Genomic DNA, 18,672 nt, shown 5'->3' with positions numbered 1-18,672 from the left:
CAGGGTATCTACCTACCTATCTATCTATCTATCTATCTATCTATCTATCTATCTATCTATCTACACACACACGTGAACTGGAGCTAAGATCCGGCGTCAAGGACATAGAGGTTTATCACAGTTCACACATGAGAAGACAGGAGTGACATTAAAAGATTAAGGACATGGGGCCGGGAAGATGGTGCTAGAGGTAAGGTGTCTACCTTGCAAGATCTTGCGTAGGAAGGACCGCGGTTCGATCCCCCGGTGTCCCACATGGTCCTCCCAAGCCAGGAGCGATTTCTGAGTGCATAGCCAGGAGTAACCCCTGAGCATCAAACGGGTGTGGCCCAAAATCTAAAAAACAAACAAAAAACAGTTTAAGGACACATGAGGAGCACTGTTAAATTTTCCAGTTCGGATCAGTCTCCGTCCAAAAGCCCCATTCATTTTCAGTGGCCCAATAATTTACTGTGGGAAAACCAGCCCCGGTGAACTGGCCTGAAGTAGAGATACCCAGAGGATTAAGAAAACAGGGCAGGGGTGGGAAAGATAACACAGTGGTAGGGCATTTGCCTTGCATGTTATATGGCCGACTCAGGACGCACTCAGGTTCTATCCCCGGCATCCCATATGGTTCCCCAAGCCTGCCAGGAGTGATTTTTGAGAGCAGAGCCAGGGGGAACCCCTGAGCACCGCTGGGTGTGGCCCAACAACCAATTAATCATAAATGAATAACTAAAGTTTTTCAAAAAAGAAAATTCTTGGAACTGGACCTGAGTGAGTACAGCAAATAGGGCATTTTCCTAGTACATAGCTGATCTTGTGGGTTGGATTTCCAGTACCCCAAATGGATCCCGGAACCCTCTCAGGTATGATTCTTGAACTCAGAGCCAGGAGTCAGCCCTGGACGCTGCTGGATGTGGCCCCCAAACAAAACAAAAACTTCCTAGGAGAGGGGGACATTCAACTTCCGACACGTCAATCCATGAGCCCCACAGTCTCATGAAGCCCCAAATCTCTAAGGAGCCACAGCTAATATTCCCAGGGATTTGGTCTTAATCTTCCAAACGCCCATTACTAAAAGGAGAGATGCCTGGTTCCAGCTCACACAGCCCTTCAGAGCTTGAGTTGGGGCTCTCCTGAGCCCTGAGTTACTGAATCCCAGAGACCTCGGGCTTAATCCTCATGAGCTTCTCAGAGCCCACGAAGCATCCCTTTCAGAACCCAATTCCCATTTGCCTAGGACCTGGACGTGCAGCTCAAGGAGGCCCGGCAGGAGAATTCAGAGTTGAAGAGCGCCGCCAAAAAACTTGGGGAGAAGCTGGCAGTGGCCAAAGACAGACTGACACTGAAGGAGGCTCATGTAACCCAGAAATCAGGTGTGGTGCCCGCCCACCCCCACCCAACCTTCCTTTGCATGGGGAACATTAGTGCCAAGCACAAACACAGTGCCGCCACTGTGAGGCCTTGGGGAATAATAAAGTGGGGTGTGGGGCAAGGTTGAGTGATTTGGCCTTCTTGGTGGGAAGCCCATGTAGGGACAGGTGAGCTGACACTCCAAATTGCTCCCTCAGTGTCCCCAGCCCCACTGTGCTCAGACTTCTCTTTGCTCTCATTTCTTTTTGTTATTTTTGTTTTGTTTTGTGTGTGTGTGTGTGTGTGTGTGTGTGTGCGTGTGCGTGCGCGCGCGCGCAAGTCTGGGGGGATATATGTATGTGTGCAAGACTATAACATGTATCAATCTAAATGTGTGTATTATGTGTGCATGAATATATGAGATTATATGTATATGAGAGAGAGACAGAGCCAGAGACACAGGGAGACAGGTGGGGGCAAGAATCCTCTTCACTGTCTTTACCCCACACATTTGGACAAAGTTCTTTTCCTTTAATGTTGATTCACACAGGCAGAGTATCGCCCAGGCTAATGTTCTTCTGCCATAGGGGTAGCCAGGACTCTGTGATACAGGTGAAGAAGGGAGGCTGAGGATAGAGTCATATTACAGAGATTTATTAAAGTACTTGCCTTGCCTTTGGCTGACCCTGCTATGATTCCCCAGCATCCACAGGCATTGATAGGAATGTTCCCTGTGCACAGATATTCCAGGAGTAGCCCCTGAGCACCACTGGGTATGACCTCAAAGCCACCACCCCAGACCCCGAATAACAAAATAAAAGATATGGCTAAGCAAGATAAAGTATTTCTTTACATAAAGCCAATGAGCTAAATAGTTGGTGACAGTGCATGTTTGTATCTAAGAGGTTCTGACTCCAGAGGCCCTTCCCCTAGGCTCCCTCCACAGACAGTTACACTCACACACCTACAGTGTGTACAGCGTGACACCAAAAGAGATGACAAAGACACACAACATCAACTCTATCTCCTAGGAGAGCTTATGGGAAGTCATATGCTAGTTTTGTTTACTCATTGTCATTTTTGTTTGGGACCACTCCTCCCCTAGCACTGCTCAGGACCTCACCTGACCCTGCTCATGGAGCACACCTAGAGAAGCTCTGGGAACAATATGGAGTGCTGGGGATTAAACCGGGGTTGTCTGCTTGCCAGGAAAGCATCTTACCAGCTATACTTTCTTGCCACCACTGGATACATGTTGATACCATGGGCCACACAGTGAGGATTACAGAACTCAGGCTAGAAGAAACCACCATGATCTGGGGAGAGGGCTATGTGGAGAACTGGAGCAGGGGTCTTACAGGAAATTTGTGGAGAAAATGAGCCATTCTATTTAATATATATTTTTGTTTATTGGGGCCACACCCTTTGGTGCTTAGGAGTTACTTCTGGCTCTGTCCTCAGGAATTACTCCTGGTGGTGCTTGAGGGACTATATGGAATTCCATATATATATATGAAATATATATATATATGTATTTATATATATTTTACCAATTCAATTGTAGAGGGGAAATTGTAGAGAAATGGGAAGTGTCTTCTGCAATACCTACTACAATATCTTCTACTGAAAGATCAATTTTGTATGTATTTTGTTCTAGGAATCAAACCCAGGACCCAACACAGGCTATGTGCTCTACCATTGAGCCATGTCTGTGGCCTAAATGTCTCATTGTGTTAATCTATGGAAGGTATAACCAAAACATGTGGAAAACTCCTCTCACTTAGGAAAAACTTGCAGGACACCTATTTGAACTCACGGTGCTTCTTGAACCAAGATGGCCACCATTTTAGGAAGTCCAGTTGTTTGTTGGGTTGTTCTTAGGGGTTATTCCTGGCTCTGGGCTCAGGAGTGGTCCTTGACTTGTTGCTTGAGGAGACTATAGTGATAGAAGTGATAGAACAAAGTGTGTTCCCTTAACTCTGGTAAGTGAGTCTCCTACTGAAGTCTCCCACTTTCATCATGCTGGACCCAAATACTTAGGAGTATTTACTACATGGGAGATGATGGCTAAAGAGTTGGCCCATTTCCAAATGAGAACCAGTTGGCTAAGTCTGCAGACATTAGCCCAAGGCCAACCATAATTAATTATGCAAACCATAATTAAGCTTCTGCTTGCAGATGATGTGAAAACAGAGTTAGTCCCCAACAATCAAGGCCTGGGAGAAGCCAATGACTTGAAAGCCTTCCGTCTCCCACCTCAGCAGGACCCGAACTTTCTGCAGGAGTGTTTGTGCGAGGAAGGAGGCCAGGAAGCTCAGGTAGTGTCTGAGAGTGTCTGACACCTCCTCTTCCAGAAGAGGCCAATTCTCAATAGCCTGGGGTCCGTTGGAAGCCACAATTCTCAGAGTGTCAGGGGTAGATGCATGGGGGAGCATTTCTAGTCAACAACTAGATTGATTGATTGGAACCTAGGGGGTGTACTAGAATGTCCCCCACTTCTACTCACCAGCTCCTGAGAAGTTAGAAATGAGCCTTGGAACCCCAGCTTTCGCTGCTGGGTTCCACAGTCCTTATCGAGGGACACCCAAGTTCTCTTTCCAAGGGAGTCTCTTAAACTCTTAAATAGACAATCTCATAAACTTGATTGCTTCTCGCTGACTATGCTGTAAAGTCAGGATATAAACATGGTGAAGTCAGTGCTGTGGAGAACGAGCAAGGCCGGGTCCCACTCTGGCAGTTTTATGAGTTTTTCTTTTTCTTTCTTTTCCTTTCTTTCTTTCTTTCTTTCTTTCTTTCTTTCTTTCTTTCTTTCTTTCTTTCTTTCTTTCTTTCTTTCTTTCTTTCTTTCTTTCTTTCTTTCTTCTTTCTTTCTTTCTTTCTTTCTTTTCCTTTTCTTTCTTTCTTTCTTTTTTTCCTTTCTTTCTTTCTTTCTTTCTTTCTTCTTTCTTTCTTTCTTTCTTTCTTTCTTTCTTTCTTTCTTTCTTTCTTTCTCTTCTTTCTTTCTTTCTTTCTTCTCTCTCCTTCCTTCCTTCCTTCTTCTTCTTTCTTTCTTTCTTTCTTTCTTTCTTTCTTTTCTTTCTTTCTTTCTTTCTTTCTTTCTTTCTTTTTCTTTATTTCTTTCTTTCTTTCTTTCTTTTTCTTTCTTTCTTTCTTTCTTTCCTTTCTATCTTCTTTCTTTTCTTTCTCTCTTTCTTTCTTTCTCCCTTCCTTCCTTCTTTCTTTCTCTCTTTCTTTCTCTTTCTTTTTCTTTCTTCTTTCTTTCTTTTTCTTCCCCTTTTCCTTCCTCCCTCCCTTTCTTTCTTTTTCTTTCTATTTTTCTTTCTTTCCTTTCTATCTTCTTTCTTTTCTTTCTCTCTTTCCTCCCTCCCTCCTTCCTCCCTCCATCCCTCCTTTCCTCTTTCCCTTCTTTTCTCCTTCCCTCCTTCCTTCTTTCCTTCCCTTCTTCCTTCCCTCTTTCCCTCCTTCCTTCTTCCCTTTTGCTCCCTTCCTTCTTCCATCCCTCCTTCTTTCCTTCTCTCCTGCCCTCCTTCCTTTTTTCTTTTCTTTTCTCTCTCTCTAATTATCTTCTAGACCCAGGAGAAGGCTAGTGCTAAGACAGAGCCCACAAAGCAGCAGTTTGAGGAAGACCTGTGGAAAATCAAAGCACAGACGGAAGAGGAGAAGGAGCGACTCAAAGACCAGCTGGTGAGGCGGCTGGAGGAGCTGGTCAAGAAGCACAAAGTGGAGATCAAGTCAGTTCGCTCCTCAGTGGAGGCCGAGAGGAGGAAGCTGCAGAGGGTGAGCCCCCTTGTTGGCCGCTGCCTGGCTTGTTCCTGCCTCCCCATCCCCCATCCCACCCAACCCCCGTTCTTGCCTTTTTTCCCTTCTCTCCTTTCTCAAACATTTCTCGCATTCCTGCTGGGTGCAGATGCATGCTCATTTTCTCTTTATTTTGGTTTGGATGCCACACCCGAAAACATGTATTGGGGTTACTCCTGGCTCTGCATTCAGGAATCACTCCTGGCGGGTTTGGGGGAACCATATGAGATACCAGGGATTGAACCCAGATCAGCCACTTGTAAGGCAAGCCACTGTAACTATGGCTCTGGCCCCAAAAAGCTCATTTTCTCACCCAAAAGAATTCTGGGTCATTTATGATACAGAGAAGGGGTGTCCCTCTAAAGCAATAGAATCTGAGGTCACTGATATAGTGTGGACGTGTGTTGCATAAATTCTTTTTTATGGGGGAGTCTCCCAACCAGTGCTCTGGTAATGTCCTCTCCCCATGATTCTCAGCCAACTGGTTCCATGCAAGGGCCCAAAGATGCAGTATTAATCAGACCTTGAGGTGCTTGGGATTACCTGGGTCTTCCCTGTTTGGGGGGTTTCCCCTTGCAAGGCAACACCCTGCAGTGCTCAGGAATCCCCAGAGCTGCACCCTGCAATACTTGAGAACCAATTAATATCAGGGATCAACCTGAGATTGGCCAAATGCAACCATGCAGGTATTTCCTCCTTGGTGGGGTAGTGACCAAGAAGGGTAAAGATAAGATGTACCAGGTCATGCTCTGGTACTTTTTTGGGTCTGTACTTAGCAATGTCAACCCAGGCACTGTCTCTAGCCCCTTTTAATTTGGGGAAGCAGAGAAATAACAGGAAGCAAATCCTCAGGCCTTACACACTGCCAGAACTCAAATCCCAGCTCTTCTGGTCTCTAAATCTGTGGGTAAAGCAAGTATTTTGACTGGAGTGGGGGATCTTCAGAAGGAAACTCTGCCTGCCCCAGGTCTAAACCAGATCCTAATTAATGTAGTTCCTCCTGAAGTAGCTGCAGGAATAAAATGAGGCCACCCAGTTGTGAGAGCAAAGAGAGTTCGAGGCATAAGAGGTGCTGAGTAGTTGCAGGAGACAATGAAGGCAGGTCCCAAGAAGAAGGTTCCTTGCCCCACAGGGCTATGCCAATAACACACCAAAGGGGTGGCTCCCAGCTGAGCAGAAATGCAAGAAATGCCATGTTTGTGGATGTTTTAGAAGATTGATGGATGAATCAGCATTTCTGGGGAGCATAGGTGGTCCTTTCTTATGAGATACCCTTTCTTTTTTATTTTTTTTATTTTTATTTTTTTGGTTTTTGGGCCACACCTGGCGCTGCTCAGGGGTTACTCCTGGCTGTCTGCTCAGAAATAGCTCCTGGCAGGCACAGGGGACCATATAGGACACTGGGATTTGAACCAACCACCTTTGGTCCTGGATCGGCTGCTTGCAAGGCAAACGATGCTGTGCTATCTCTCCAGGCCCTGAGATACCCTTTCAACATTCAAGAACTTGCATGAGTGACTTTGAGTGTTCACCAGAAGAGAACCATCTTGTACTGAGGGAGGTATTGTGGGTGGATAAGAGGAGCAGGGAGACAGGCAGTAATGTAAATACAAGGGAGTTTATTCCAGCATACTGGGGTTCAACATCTCCCAAGAAATGAGAACCCTGAGAATGGCTTACAGGCCACATTTAAAGGGTTCCTAGGTCTCAGACCATAGGATTCCCACTTTGCGGTATTGATCTTTTAAAATTATCAGTCCTTAGTACATGATTGGACTAGGACTAGTTATAGTTCAAATGTAGCATTAGACAAACAGTTATGGCGGGCAGTTAGCTCACTGAGGGGTGATTAGGCATTTTCAGATCCAGGGTACAGTGTCATCTGGCCATCTGTCAGCCACTGTTTAGCCTTATTTGCAAGTAGTTCCTGACATTTACCCTTAGAGTCTGGTTCCAGGAACTAACTATTCTGGGCCTAGTGTTTGTACCTTAAGACTGCAGCCTATAATGGCTACACTTAGGTTCACAGCAAAGCCCAAAGCTTGAAAAAAAGAAAGAAAGAAAGAAAGAAAGAAAGGAAGGAAGGAAGGAAGGAAGGAAGGAAGGAAGGAAGGAAGGAAGGAAGGAAGGAAGGAAGGAAGGAAGGAAGGAAGGAAGGAAGGAAGGAAGGAAGGAAGGAAGGAAGGGAGAAAGAAAGAGAAAGAAAGAAAGAAAGAAAGAAAGAAAGAAAGAAAGAAAGAAAGAAAGAAAGAAAGAAAGAAAGAAGAGAAAGAAAGAAAGAAAGAAGAAAGAAAGAAAGAAGAAAAAAGAAAGAAAGAAAGAAAGAAAGAAAGAAAGAAAGAAAGAAAGAAAGAAAGAAAGAAAGAAAGAAAGAAAGAAAGAAAGAAAGAAAGAAAGAAAGAAAGAAAGAAAGAAAGAAAGAAAGAAAGAAAGAAAGAAATCAAGCAAGCTTCAGACATCAGGCTAGAATAGACTACTAAGTAAAATAGCACAGCAAGTAGTGCATTTGCCTTGCACATCACTGATCCAGGTGCGATCCCTGGCATCCCATATGGTCCCCTGAGCACTGTCAAGAGTGGTCCCTGAGTATAGAGCCAGGAATAACCCCTGAACACATTGGTGTGGCCCAAAACCATAAAAAAAAATAATAAAATAAACCCCATTTACCACTCAGTAGAGAAATCAAGGTTTTTTCTTGAGTGCAGTGTGTCCTGGACGCTTCCCTTCACCTAACCACTGCAGTGGGTGACTAGGTAGACCCAAAAGACTTATCTGCCTTCCTCCTTGGAAGAATTAGAGACTATTATCACTGGATCTTGATGGACAGATCTTTGGACAAGATTACCATTTAATCTTGATAGAGTTGCTCTTGATCTGAGCTGGCGAAATAACTTCTTGAGCATCCCTTGGCTGTGCTGGATCATGCTGCACGGCACATCTTGTTTGTCTCACTTAAGAGTCTTGGGGTATGGCCAAAGGAATAGTGGACAGTATGGTAGTTAAAGCCCTTACCTGGAAGGAAGGAAGGAAGGAAGGAAGGAAGGAAGGAAGGAAGGAAGGAAGGAAGGAAGGAAGGAAGGAAGGAAGGAAGGAAGGAAGGAAGGAAGAAGGAAAGGAAGGAGAAAAGAAAGGAAGGAAGGAAGGAAGGAAGGAAGAAGGAAGGAAGGAAAGAAGGAAGGAAGGAAGGAAGGGAGGGAGGAAGGGAGGGAGGGAGGGAGGGAGGGAGGGAGGGAGGGAGGGAGGAGATAGAGAGAAAGAAGAGAGAAAAAACAAAAGTCCTCGCCCTTTTATCCAACAACTTCCTGTTGGAATCACCAGCTCCATGTATGGTTCCTGCTAGGAGTAATCCTTGATCTCAGAGCCAGGAGTATGTCCTGAACATTGCTGAATGTGGCCCAAACTTTCCATTTTTCAACCCTTAAAAAATTCCAGTGAAGGGGCTGGAGTGATAGCACCGTGGTAGGGCATTTGCCTTGCATGTGACTGACCTGGATGGACCCCAGTTTGATTCTTGGCATCCCATATGGTCCCCCAAACCTTCCAGGAGTAATTCCTGAGTGCCACAGGGGTATGGCCCCAAAACAAAAACAAAATTCTAATGAATTTTGGTAATTTCTTTGTGCGGGAGGCATACCCAGCAATGCTCAGGGGATACTCCTGGCTTTGTGCTCAGAATCACTCCTGGAGGTGCTCAGGAAATCATATGCGATGCCAGGAATTGAACTCAGTTCAGACGTGTGCAAGGCAGACCTCCTACCCTCTATACTATCTCTCAGACCCTCTGTTTGGTCATTTATGTTGGTTGCTTATTTACTGTCCCCATCATATGTCTCTCTTCCTAATTTGCCAGTAGCTAATGGACAATCTAGATATGGACAGGTTAGATAGAAGCAGAAAAGTGTGAGTCTTGGTTTCTTTGTACCACCTTCAACTTAAATATGCTTTCTGCTCATCTTTCTTTTCCAGGTGATTCAGAACTGTTCTTTTTATGACAGTAAATCATATTATTATACTTCCCCAAATGAAGCTTACTAATACCAAAACATTATTGCTGAAATCAGTTCTTTCCATCTCTGTGGAAATCCCTGCCCCAGTAGGTCTGTTTCTCGAGGCAAAAATGGGAGCGGTGATTGATTATATGTACTCTGGCAAGTTAGGCCCTATAAAATTAGAAATAGCCTTTGCTTTAGGCTGAAAATCTTTCTCTTGGGGGCTTTGCAATATGCTGTTCCAGTGAATCCGCTGTGGCAAAATGAGTGCGTGTCTGCACTAGTAAGCAAGTTAAGCAAAACCTTTGTTGAATCAAAGTTCCTGTGAATGGGAAGTTAATTAATGAAGTGAAAAATATAATTCACATTTTTTGCTGAGGGAATGTCTGTGTTTCTGATGGCTGCTTAAATTGGCACTACTTATTTGGAACAAAAGAATAATTTGTACCTTGTCATCAGAAGCGAACTCTCCAAAACAACAAGCCCTGCAAAAGGCATCATAGATTTACTAAAGGACTACATGTCTGCTAATTGTCCATTTCTGTGGTCTCTATGATTGATCCACTACACTCAGGACTTACTCCTACTTCTTTTTTTTTTTTCTTTACCTAGAATATATTTTCTTTCTTTCTTTTTTTTATTTAAACAACTTGATTACATACATGATTGTGTTTGGGTTTCAGTCACGTAAAGAACACCACCCATCACCAGTGCAACATTCCCATCGTCAATGTCCCAAATCTCCCTCCTCCCCACCCAACCCCCGCCTGTACTCTAGACAGGCTTTCTATTTTACTCCTACTTCTGTGCTCAGGGGAGCCATAGAAAATGCCAGGGATTAGTCCTGGGTTAGCAGGATGCCAGTCACATGACTTAATCACTGGATTCTCTAGCCCAATACCATGTCCCTTTGGAGGACCAGTAGTCGATCATGATCACTCCTTCTTCCCTTCTCGTCACTCAAACATCAAGTTTATTTATTTTGCTTCTTGGTGGCCTGGATCATCTTTTCTGGCCTTGGTTTAAAGTAGAAGCAGATGGCTGATCCAGCCATTCAATCTTGGTAGGTCATGTGATGGATGGTCTACATGTTTTTTTGTTTGTTATTTTTTTTTTTGTCTCCCATTTCCCTGTTGCACCTAATCCAATATTTTTTTGAAGCTTCTGAAGTTTTAGGCTTCAGTTCAGACTCCCCAAAAGAATGTGTGTTGTACTCCTCAGATATTTCCAATTTATGCATAATTTGTACAATTTTATGGTCAAACTCCTTTATTTTCCTTCTTCATCCAATACCTCTCCCCTATCTAACTCCATTTGGTTCAAATGGAAAAATCCCCTGATTTTTCTATTTTTTTGATTTAGTGCCTAGCTTTCCCTTGATAAAGTACACTCCTACACACACACACACACACACACCTTTTCAGTTCTGTCTAGTTATGACTGATTAGTCTTCCCACCAGCTTTCTCTGCCTTTTACTGTAACATTTCTATCTGCCGCATGGCACCCTCATGCTTACTTAGCCTACCTCAGACTGTGCTTCTTATGATTGACTATTTGTTACATGTTTTCGCCAGTGGAATGCTTTCTTCACTGCACCATCCAATGAAACTTTGGAATAAACTCATACTGGCACTAAAACAATGTTGTTTTGTTTATTGTGGCCACACCTGACTGTTCTTAGGACTTACTCCTAGCTTTGGGCTCAGAGATTTCTCTTGGAGCTTGGGGAACCATATAAGGTACCAGGGATCAAACCCAAGGCAAGACCCCTACCTGCTCCAGCTCAAGCTGAAAGGTAATTGATGTGTCTCTTCCCAACTCTGTGTTCAGTGACATCTCTGTCATTGCTGGAAACCAGTTAAGATAGGAGTAGTTCTCAAATAATTGAGACTAATAAATTCTACAAATTGACATTTGTGCAGAAAGCCAATCGTTAAACGTTTACCAACACACATTGGCCATATTCACAAACCCTTATACCTGGTATAGAGATGTTTGGCTATATTGGTTGGTTGGTTGGTTGAATGACCAAACGACAGGTTTCCATTACCTCTGATCATACCCAGTGACACAAGGCTCTCTCATCTCCTCTATCCCACACTACCCCACCCCAACACACACACACACACATACACACACACACACACATACACACACACACACACACATTCCCATTGTTCAACTTGAATGAACATCCTTTGTGGGGAATAGAAGAAGACCTGAAGTCTGGGCTTCCTGCTCCAGGGAGCATCTATGGCCAGCACAGACTTCTTCTACTTTTTTTTAAATTTATTTAAACACCTTAATTACATACATGATTGTGTTTGGGTTTCAGTCATGTAAAGAACACCACCCATCACCAGTGCAACATTCCCATCACCAATGTCCCAAGTCTCCCTTCGCCCCACCCGACCCCCGCCTGTACTCTAGAGAGGCACTCCATTTTCCTCATACATTCTCATTATTAGGACAGTTCAAAATGTAGTTATTTCCCTAACTAAACTCATCACTCTTTGTGGTGAGCTTCCTGAGGTGAGCTGTAACTTCCAGCTCTTTTAGCTTTTGTGTCTGAAAATTATTATTACAAGGGTGTCTTTCAATTTTCTTAAAACCCATAGATGAGTGAGACCATTCTGCGTTTTTCTCTCTCTCTCTGACTTATTTCACTCAGCATAATAGATTCCGTGTACATCCATGTATAGGAAAATTTCATGACTTCATCTCTCCTGACAGCTGCATAATATTCCATTGTGTATATGTACCACAGTTTCTTCAGCCATTCGTCTGTTGAAGGGCATCTTGGTTGTTTCCAGAGTCTTGCTATGGTAAATAGTGCTGCAATGAATATAGGTGTAAGGAAGGGGTTTTTGTATTGTATTTTTGTGTTCCTAGGGTATATTCCTAGGAGTGGTATAGCTGGATCGTATGGGAGCTCGATTTCCAGTTTTTGGAGGAATCTCCATATCGCTTTCCATAAAGGTTGAACTAGACAGCATTCCCACCAGCAGTGGATAAGAGTTCCTTTCTCTCCACATCCCCGCCAACACTGTTTATTCTCATTCTTTGTGATGTGTGCCATTCTCTGGGGTGTGAGGTGGTATCTCATCGTTGTTTTGATTTGCACCTCCCTGATGATTAGTGATGTGGAACATTTTTTCATGTGTCTTTTGGCCATGTGTATTTCTTCTTTGTCAAAGTGTCTGTTCATTTCTTCTCCCCATTATTTGATGGGATTAGATGTTTTTTTCTTGTAAAGTTCTGTCAGTGCCTTGTATATTTTGGAGATTAGCCCCTTATCTGATGGGTATTGGGTGAATAGTTTCTCCCACTCAGTGGGTGGCTCTTGTATCCTGGGCACTATTTCCTTTGAGGTGCAGAAGCTTCTCAGCTTAATATATTCCCATCTGTTAATCTCTGCTTTCACTTGCTTGGAGAGTGCAGTTTCCTCCTTGAAGATGCCTGTAATGTCCTGGAGTGTTTTGCCTATGTGCTGCTCTATATATCTTATGGTTTTGGGGCTGATATCGAGGTCTTTAATCCATTTGGATTTTACCTTCGTACATGATGTTAGCTGGGGGTCTAAGTTCAATTTTTTGCAAGTGGCTATCCAATTGTGCCAACACCACTTGTTGAAGAGGCTTTCCCTGCTCCATTTAGGATTTCCTGCTCCTTTATCAAAAATTAGGTGGTTGTATGTCTGGGGAACATTTTCTGAGTATTCAAGCCTATTCCACTGATCTGAGGAGCTATCCTTATTCCAATACCATGCTGTTTTGATAACTGTTGCTTTGTAGTACAGTTTAAAGTTGGGGAAAGTAATTCCTCCCATATTCTTTTTCCCAACGACTGCTTTAGCTATTTGAGGGTGTTTATTGTTCCAAATGAATTTCAAAAGTGTCTGATCCACTTCTTTGAAGAATGTCATGGGTATCTTTAGAGGGATAGCGTTGAATCTGTATAATGCCTTGGGGAGTATTGCCATTTTGATGATGTTAATCCTGCCAATCCATGAGCAGGGTATGCATTTCCATTTCCGTGTGTCCTCTCTTATTTCTTGGAGCAGAGTTTTATACTTTTCTTTGTATAGGTCCTTCACATATTTAGTCAAGTTGATTCCAAGATATTTGAGTTTGTGTGGCACTATTGTGAATGGGGTTGTTTTCCTAATGTCCATTTCATCCTTATTACTATTGGTGTATAGAAAGGCCATTGATTTTTGTGTGTTAATTTTGTAGCCTGCCACCTTGCTATATGAGTCTATTGTTTCTAGAAGCTTTTTGATAGATTCTTTAGGGTTTTCTAAGTAGATTATCATGTCATCTGCAAACAGTGAGAGCTTGACTTCTTCCTTTCCTATCTGGATTCCCTTGATATCCTTTTCTTGCCTAATCGCTATAGCAAGTACTTCCAGTGCTATGTTGAATAGGAGTGGTGAGAGAGGACAGCCTTGTCTTGTGCCAGAATTTAGAGGGAAGGCTTTCAGTTTTTCTCCATTGAGGATAATATTTGCCACTGGCTTGTGGTAGATGGCCTTCACTATATTGAGAAAGGTTCCCTCCATTCCCATCTTGCTGAGAGTTTTGATCAAGAATGGGTGTTGGACCTTATCAAATGCTTTCTCTGCATCTATTGATATGATCATGTGGTTTTTATTTTTCTTGTTATTGATGTTGTGTATTATGTTGATAGATTTACGGATGTTAAACCAGCCTTGCATTCCTGGGATGAAACCTACTCGATCGTAGTGGATGATCTTTTTAACGAGGCATTGAATCCTATTTGCCAGGATTTTGTTGAGGATCTTTGCATCTGCATTCATCAGTGATATTGGTCTGTAATTTTCTTTTTTGGTAGCGTCTCTGTCTGGTTTAGGTATCAAGGTGATGTTGGCTTCATAAAAGCTATTTGGAAGTGTTTCTGTTTGTTCAATTTCATGAAAGAGTCTTGCCAAGATTGGCAGTAGTTCCTCTTGGAAAGTTTGATAGAATTCATTAGTGAATCCATCTGGACCTGGGCTTTTGTTTTTCGGCAGACATTTGATTACTGTTTTAATTTCATCAATGGTGATGGGGGTGTTTAGATATGTTACATCCTCTTCCTTCAACCATGGAAGATTATAAGAGTCCAAGAATTTATCCATTTCTTCCAGGTTCTCATTTTTAATGGCGTAGAGTTTTTCAAAGTAGTTTCTGATTACCCTTTGAATCTCTGTCATATCAGTAGTGATCTCTCCTTTTTCATTTCTGATACGAGTTAATCAAGTTTCTCTCTCTCTCTCTTTCTTTGTTAGGTTTGCCAGTGGTCTATCAATCTAGTTTATTTTTTCAAAGAACCAACTTCTGCTTTCGTTGATCTTTCGGATTGTTTTTTGAGTTTCCACTTCGTTGATTTCTGCTCTCAGCTTTGTTATTTCCTTCTGTCTTCCTATTCTTGGGTCCTTTTGTTGAGCATTTTCTAGTTCTATTAGCTGTGTCATTAAGCTACTCAGGTAAGCTCCTTCTTCCTTCCTGTTGTGTGCTTGCAAAGCTATAAATTTTCCTCTCAGTACTGCTTTTGCTGTGTCCCATAAGTTCTGATAGTTTGTGTCTTTATTTTCATTTGTTTCCAGGAACCTTTTTATTTCCTCCTTGATTTCATCTCGGACCCACTGGTTATTGAGCATGAGGCTGTTTAACTTCCAGGTGTTAAAGTGTTTCTTCTGAGTCCCTTTGGAGTTCACAAATAATTTCAGAGCCTTGTGGTCAGCGAAGGTAGTCTGCAAAATTTCTATCCTCTTGATCTTATGGAGGTATGTTTTATGTGCCAGCATGTAGTCTATCCTGGAGAATGTCCCATGTACATTGGAGAAGAATGTGTATCCAGGTTTCTGGGGATGGAGTGTCCTATATATATCCACTAGGCCTCTTTCTTCCATTTCTCTCCTCAGGTCTAGTATATTCTTGTTGGGTTTCAGTCTGGTTGACCTATCCAGTGTTGACAAAGCCGTGTTAAGGTCCCCCACAATTATTGTGTTGTTGTTGATATTATTTTTCAGATTTGTCAACAGTTGTATTAAATATTTTGCTGGCCCCTCATTCGGTGCATATATGTTTAGGAGAGTGAATTTTTCCTGCTCTACGTACCCCTTGATTAATATAAAATGTCCATCTTTGTCCCTTACAACCTTCCTGAGTATAAAGTTTGCATTATCTGATATTAGTATGGCCACTCCAGCTTTTTTATGGGTGTTGTTTTCTTGGATAATTTTTCTCCAGCCTTTTATTTTGAGTCTATGTTTGTTCTGACTATTCAGGTGCTTTTCTTGTAGGCAGCAGAAGGTTGGATTGAGTTTTTTGATCCATTTAGCCACTCTGTGTCTCTTAACTGGTGCATTTAGTCCATTGACGTTGAGAGAAAGAATTGTCCTGGGATTTAACGCCATCTTTATTTCAAAATTTGGTGTGTCTTTTGGGTAGTCTTGTCTTAGATTAGGTCTTTCAGTTTTTTCTCTTAAGACTGGTTTTGTGTCTGTGAAGTTTCTGAGCTGTTTTTTGTCTGTGAAGCCATGTATTCTTTCGTCAAACCGGAAAGTGAGTTTTGCTGGGTATAGTATTCTGTGTGAAGCATTCATTTCATTCAGTCTTGTCACAATATCCCACCACTGCTTTCTGACATTGAGTGTTTCTGGTGACAGGTCTGCTGTAAATCTCAGGGAAGCTTGCTTGAACGTGATTTCCCCTTTTGATCTTGCTGTTTTCAGAATTCTGTCTCTATCTGTGGGATTTGTCATTGTGACTAGGATGTGTCTTGGGGTGGTTTTTCTGGGGTCTCTTTTGGTTGGTACTCTTCGGGCATGCAGGATTTGATCACATATATTCTTTAGCTCTGGAAGTTTCTCTTTAATGATGTTCTTGACCGTTGATTCTTCCTGGAAATTTTCTTCCTGGGTCTCTGGGACTCCAATGATTCTTAAGTTGTTTCTGTTGATCTTATCATAGACTTCTATTTTCATATGTTCCCATTCTTTGACTAATTTTTCCATTGTCTGCTCATTTGCTTTAAGTTTTTTGTCCAATCTCTCCTGCTGTATGGAATTGTTATGTATCTCATCTTCCACAGCACCAAGTCTATTCTCAGCTTCTGATACCCTGTCCCAGAGCTTATCCATTTTGTCATTCACTTCGTTTACTGACTTTTTTAGTCCTGTTAGTTGACATGTTATTTCAGTTTGGAGTTTTGTGATTTCTGTCTTCATATTTTCTTGGTTCTTATTAGTGTTCTGTTCAACTCGATCCATGGTTTCTTGGAGTCCGTTGAGCATATTCCATATTGCTAGTCTAAAGTCCTTATCTGAGAGGTTGATTAGTTGGTTGGTCATTATCTGGTCCTCAGAATTGTCATCTTCATTCTCTATGTCTGATGCTGGCCTGCGTTGTTTCCCCATTGTCACACTTGTATTGTGGGTTTTTCTACGTGTTGTGGTGGTATTCATTGTCTATATGATGCAGGCAGCACACTCCTCTGGCTCCTCCCTTTCTGGATGGGCTGACTTGCCTCTAAGGGAGGGGAGTCCTCCGTGGATGAAGCCTCACACTGGGTCAAATCTTAGGCCCGAGCATGCAACAGAGAAGACAGTCTGGAGAGAAATGTTTGCTTCTGTGATATAACGCCATTCTTAGTGTGATTTTTCCTTCTTGTTGCAATGGAGTTCTTTCCTTAGAAAGAGTGCACGGCCGCGTAGCGAAGCGGAGCGGCCATGCTCCGCTGGAGACTCTTTTTGCCCCACTCGCAAGAGTTTCACGCAAGAGGACAGTAGACAGACATATACAGGTCACACTCACAGTTTTTCACAGTTGGGCCCCACTGGGCCGGTGTACTTTCGCGGATTTTCCCCGCCTGGTGTCACACACAGGGAGCTGGCTTTTGCAAAGCTTAGCCGGTTTTCATGCTCTGTAGTCCCTCCCTGAAAATGGCGTCTGGGCGAGCAAGGTTTCTGGAGCCTCTTTTTGCCCCACTCGCAAGAGTTTCACGCAAGAGGACAGTAGGCAGACATAGACAGGTCACACTCACAGTTTTTCACAGTTGGGCCCCACTGGGCTGGTGTACTTTCGCGGATTTTCCCCGCCTGGTGTCACATACAGGGAGCCGGCTTTTGCAAAGCTTAGCCGGTTTTCATGCTCAGACTTCTTCTACTTTGCCCAAATGTTGGGGAAGACCTTTTAATCAGATGTTTGTTCTGATAGCTAGTTCTTAGGTCAAGAAAGAAGGACAGGGCCCGGAGAGATAGCACAGCGGCGTTTACCTTGCAAGCAGCCGATCCAGGATCAAAGGTGGTTGGTTTGACTCCTGGTGTCTTATATGGTCCCCTGTGCCTGCCAGGAGCTATTTCTGAGCAGACAGCCAGGAGTAACCTCTGAGCACCTGTGGGTGTGGCCCAAAAACCCAAACCCCGCACCCAAATAAAAGAAAGAAAGAAAGAAGGACAACCAAGCAGTCTTCCTTTCCCGAATGTTAATCTTTGACTTCACCAACTTTTGGACCTCTTTGCAAGTCATTCACCTCCTTAAAGTGTTCTTTATTTGTCATTATAATGAGCTTCAATCGGTGTAGCTAGCTCACAGGGTTGGTACACTTGGATCCAAGATATGATTTGTGTAAACTACCCAGCAGATGGAAGGCACTCAGTCAACTGGTATGCATATCTCTCACTTGCACTATAAAGGTCCTGAATCCATTATCCCCATCCAACATGGTACACACCATAGTAGGCCTAGGCACTTTGTGACCTGTCTCTCATATACTAATATAAACAACAGTTAGTAAGATTGATTCTCTATTTTTGTTTCCACTCCAAGAATAGAATCAAGTTTGTGACAGGTTCTCAGTAAATATTTGTTGAGCAAATAAATGACAATATCTATCTCAAATTCAACTAAGAGGAATAGAATATTTCATTCACTGCTCTAGCTCTCTATAAAAATGTTCTTTCTTTACTTTCTTTCTTCTTTCTTCCTTTTCTTTCTTTCTTTCTTTCTTACTTCTTTCTTTCTTACTTCTTTCTTTTTTCTTTCTTTCTTTCTTTCTTTTCTTTCTTCTTTCTCTTTCTTTCTTTCTTTCTTTCTTTCTTTCTTCTTTCTTCTTTCTTTCTTTCTTTCTTTCTTTCTTTCTTTCTTTCTTTCTTTCTTTCTTTCTTTCTTTCTTCTTTCTTTCTTTCTTTCTTTCTTTCTTTCTTTCTTTCTTTCTTCTTTCTTTCTTCTTTCTTTCTTTCTTTCTTTCTGTCTTTCTGTCTTTCTTTCTTTGTTTTTGGGGCCATACCTGATGATGCTCAGGGGTTACTCCTGGCTATGCACTCAGAAATCGCTCCTGGGTTGGGGGACCATATGGGACGCCGGGGGATCGAACCTCAGTTCATCCTAGGTCAGCGCTTTCAAGGCAAATGCCCTACCGCTTGTGCCACCACTCCAGCCCCAATGAATGTACACTCCCCGTAAAATTTTCATATAAATTAACCCAAGTTGGAAAGTCTAGACATCTGTAAGAATAATGGAAGAACTTAATTTTTGGACC

The 18,672-nt window shown here is 42.7% G+C and overlaps 1 protein-coding gene across 1 annotated transcript in view; it reads left to right on the top strand.

Moving 5' to 3' along the window:
• FAM184B (family with sequence similarity 184 member B) overlaps positions 1-18,672 on the top strand; it is a 112,028-nt gene that overhangs the window by 51,069 nt on the left and 42,287 nt on the right. The window contains exons 3-5 of the mRNA XM_049789963.1: positions 1,226-1,361; positions 3,517-3,656; positions 4,909-5,115. Coding sequence (XP_049645920.1) covers positions 1,226-1,361; positions 3,517-3,656; positions 4,909-5,115 — 483 coding nt within the window. The remainder of the gene's footprint in view (positions 1-1,225; positions 1,362-3,516; positions 3,657-4,908; positions 5,116-18,672) is intronic.

This window comes from Suncus etruscus, chromosome 16, assembly GCF_024139225.1.
Source record: "Suncus etruscus isolate mSunEtr1 chromosome 16, mSunEtr1.pri.cur, whole genome shotgun sequence".
Lineage (NCBI taxonomy): Eukaryota > Metazoa > Chordata > Mammalia > Eulipotyphla > Soricidae > Suncus > Suncus etruscus.
Note: the sequence above shows the minus strand (reverse complement) of the source record. Positions and strands in the feature narration are given on the sequence as shown.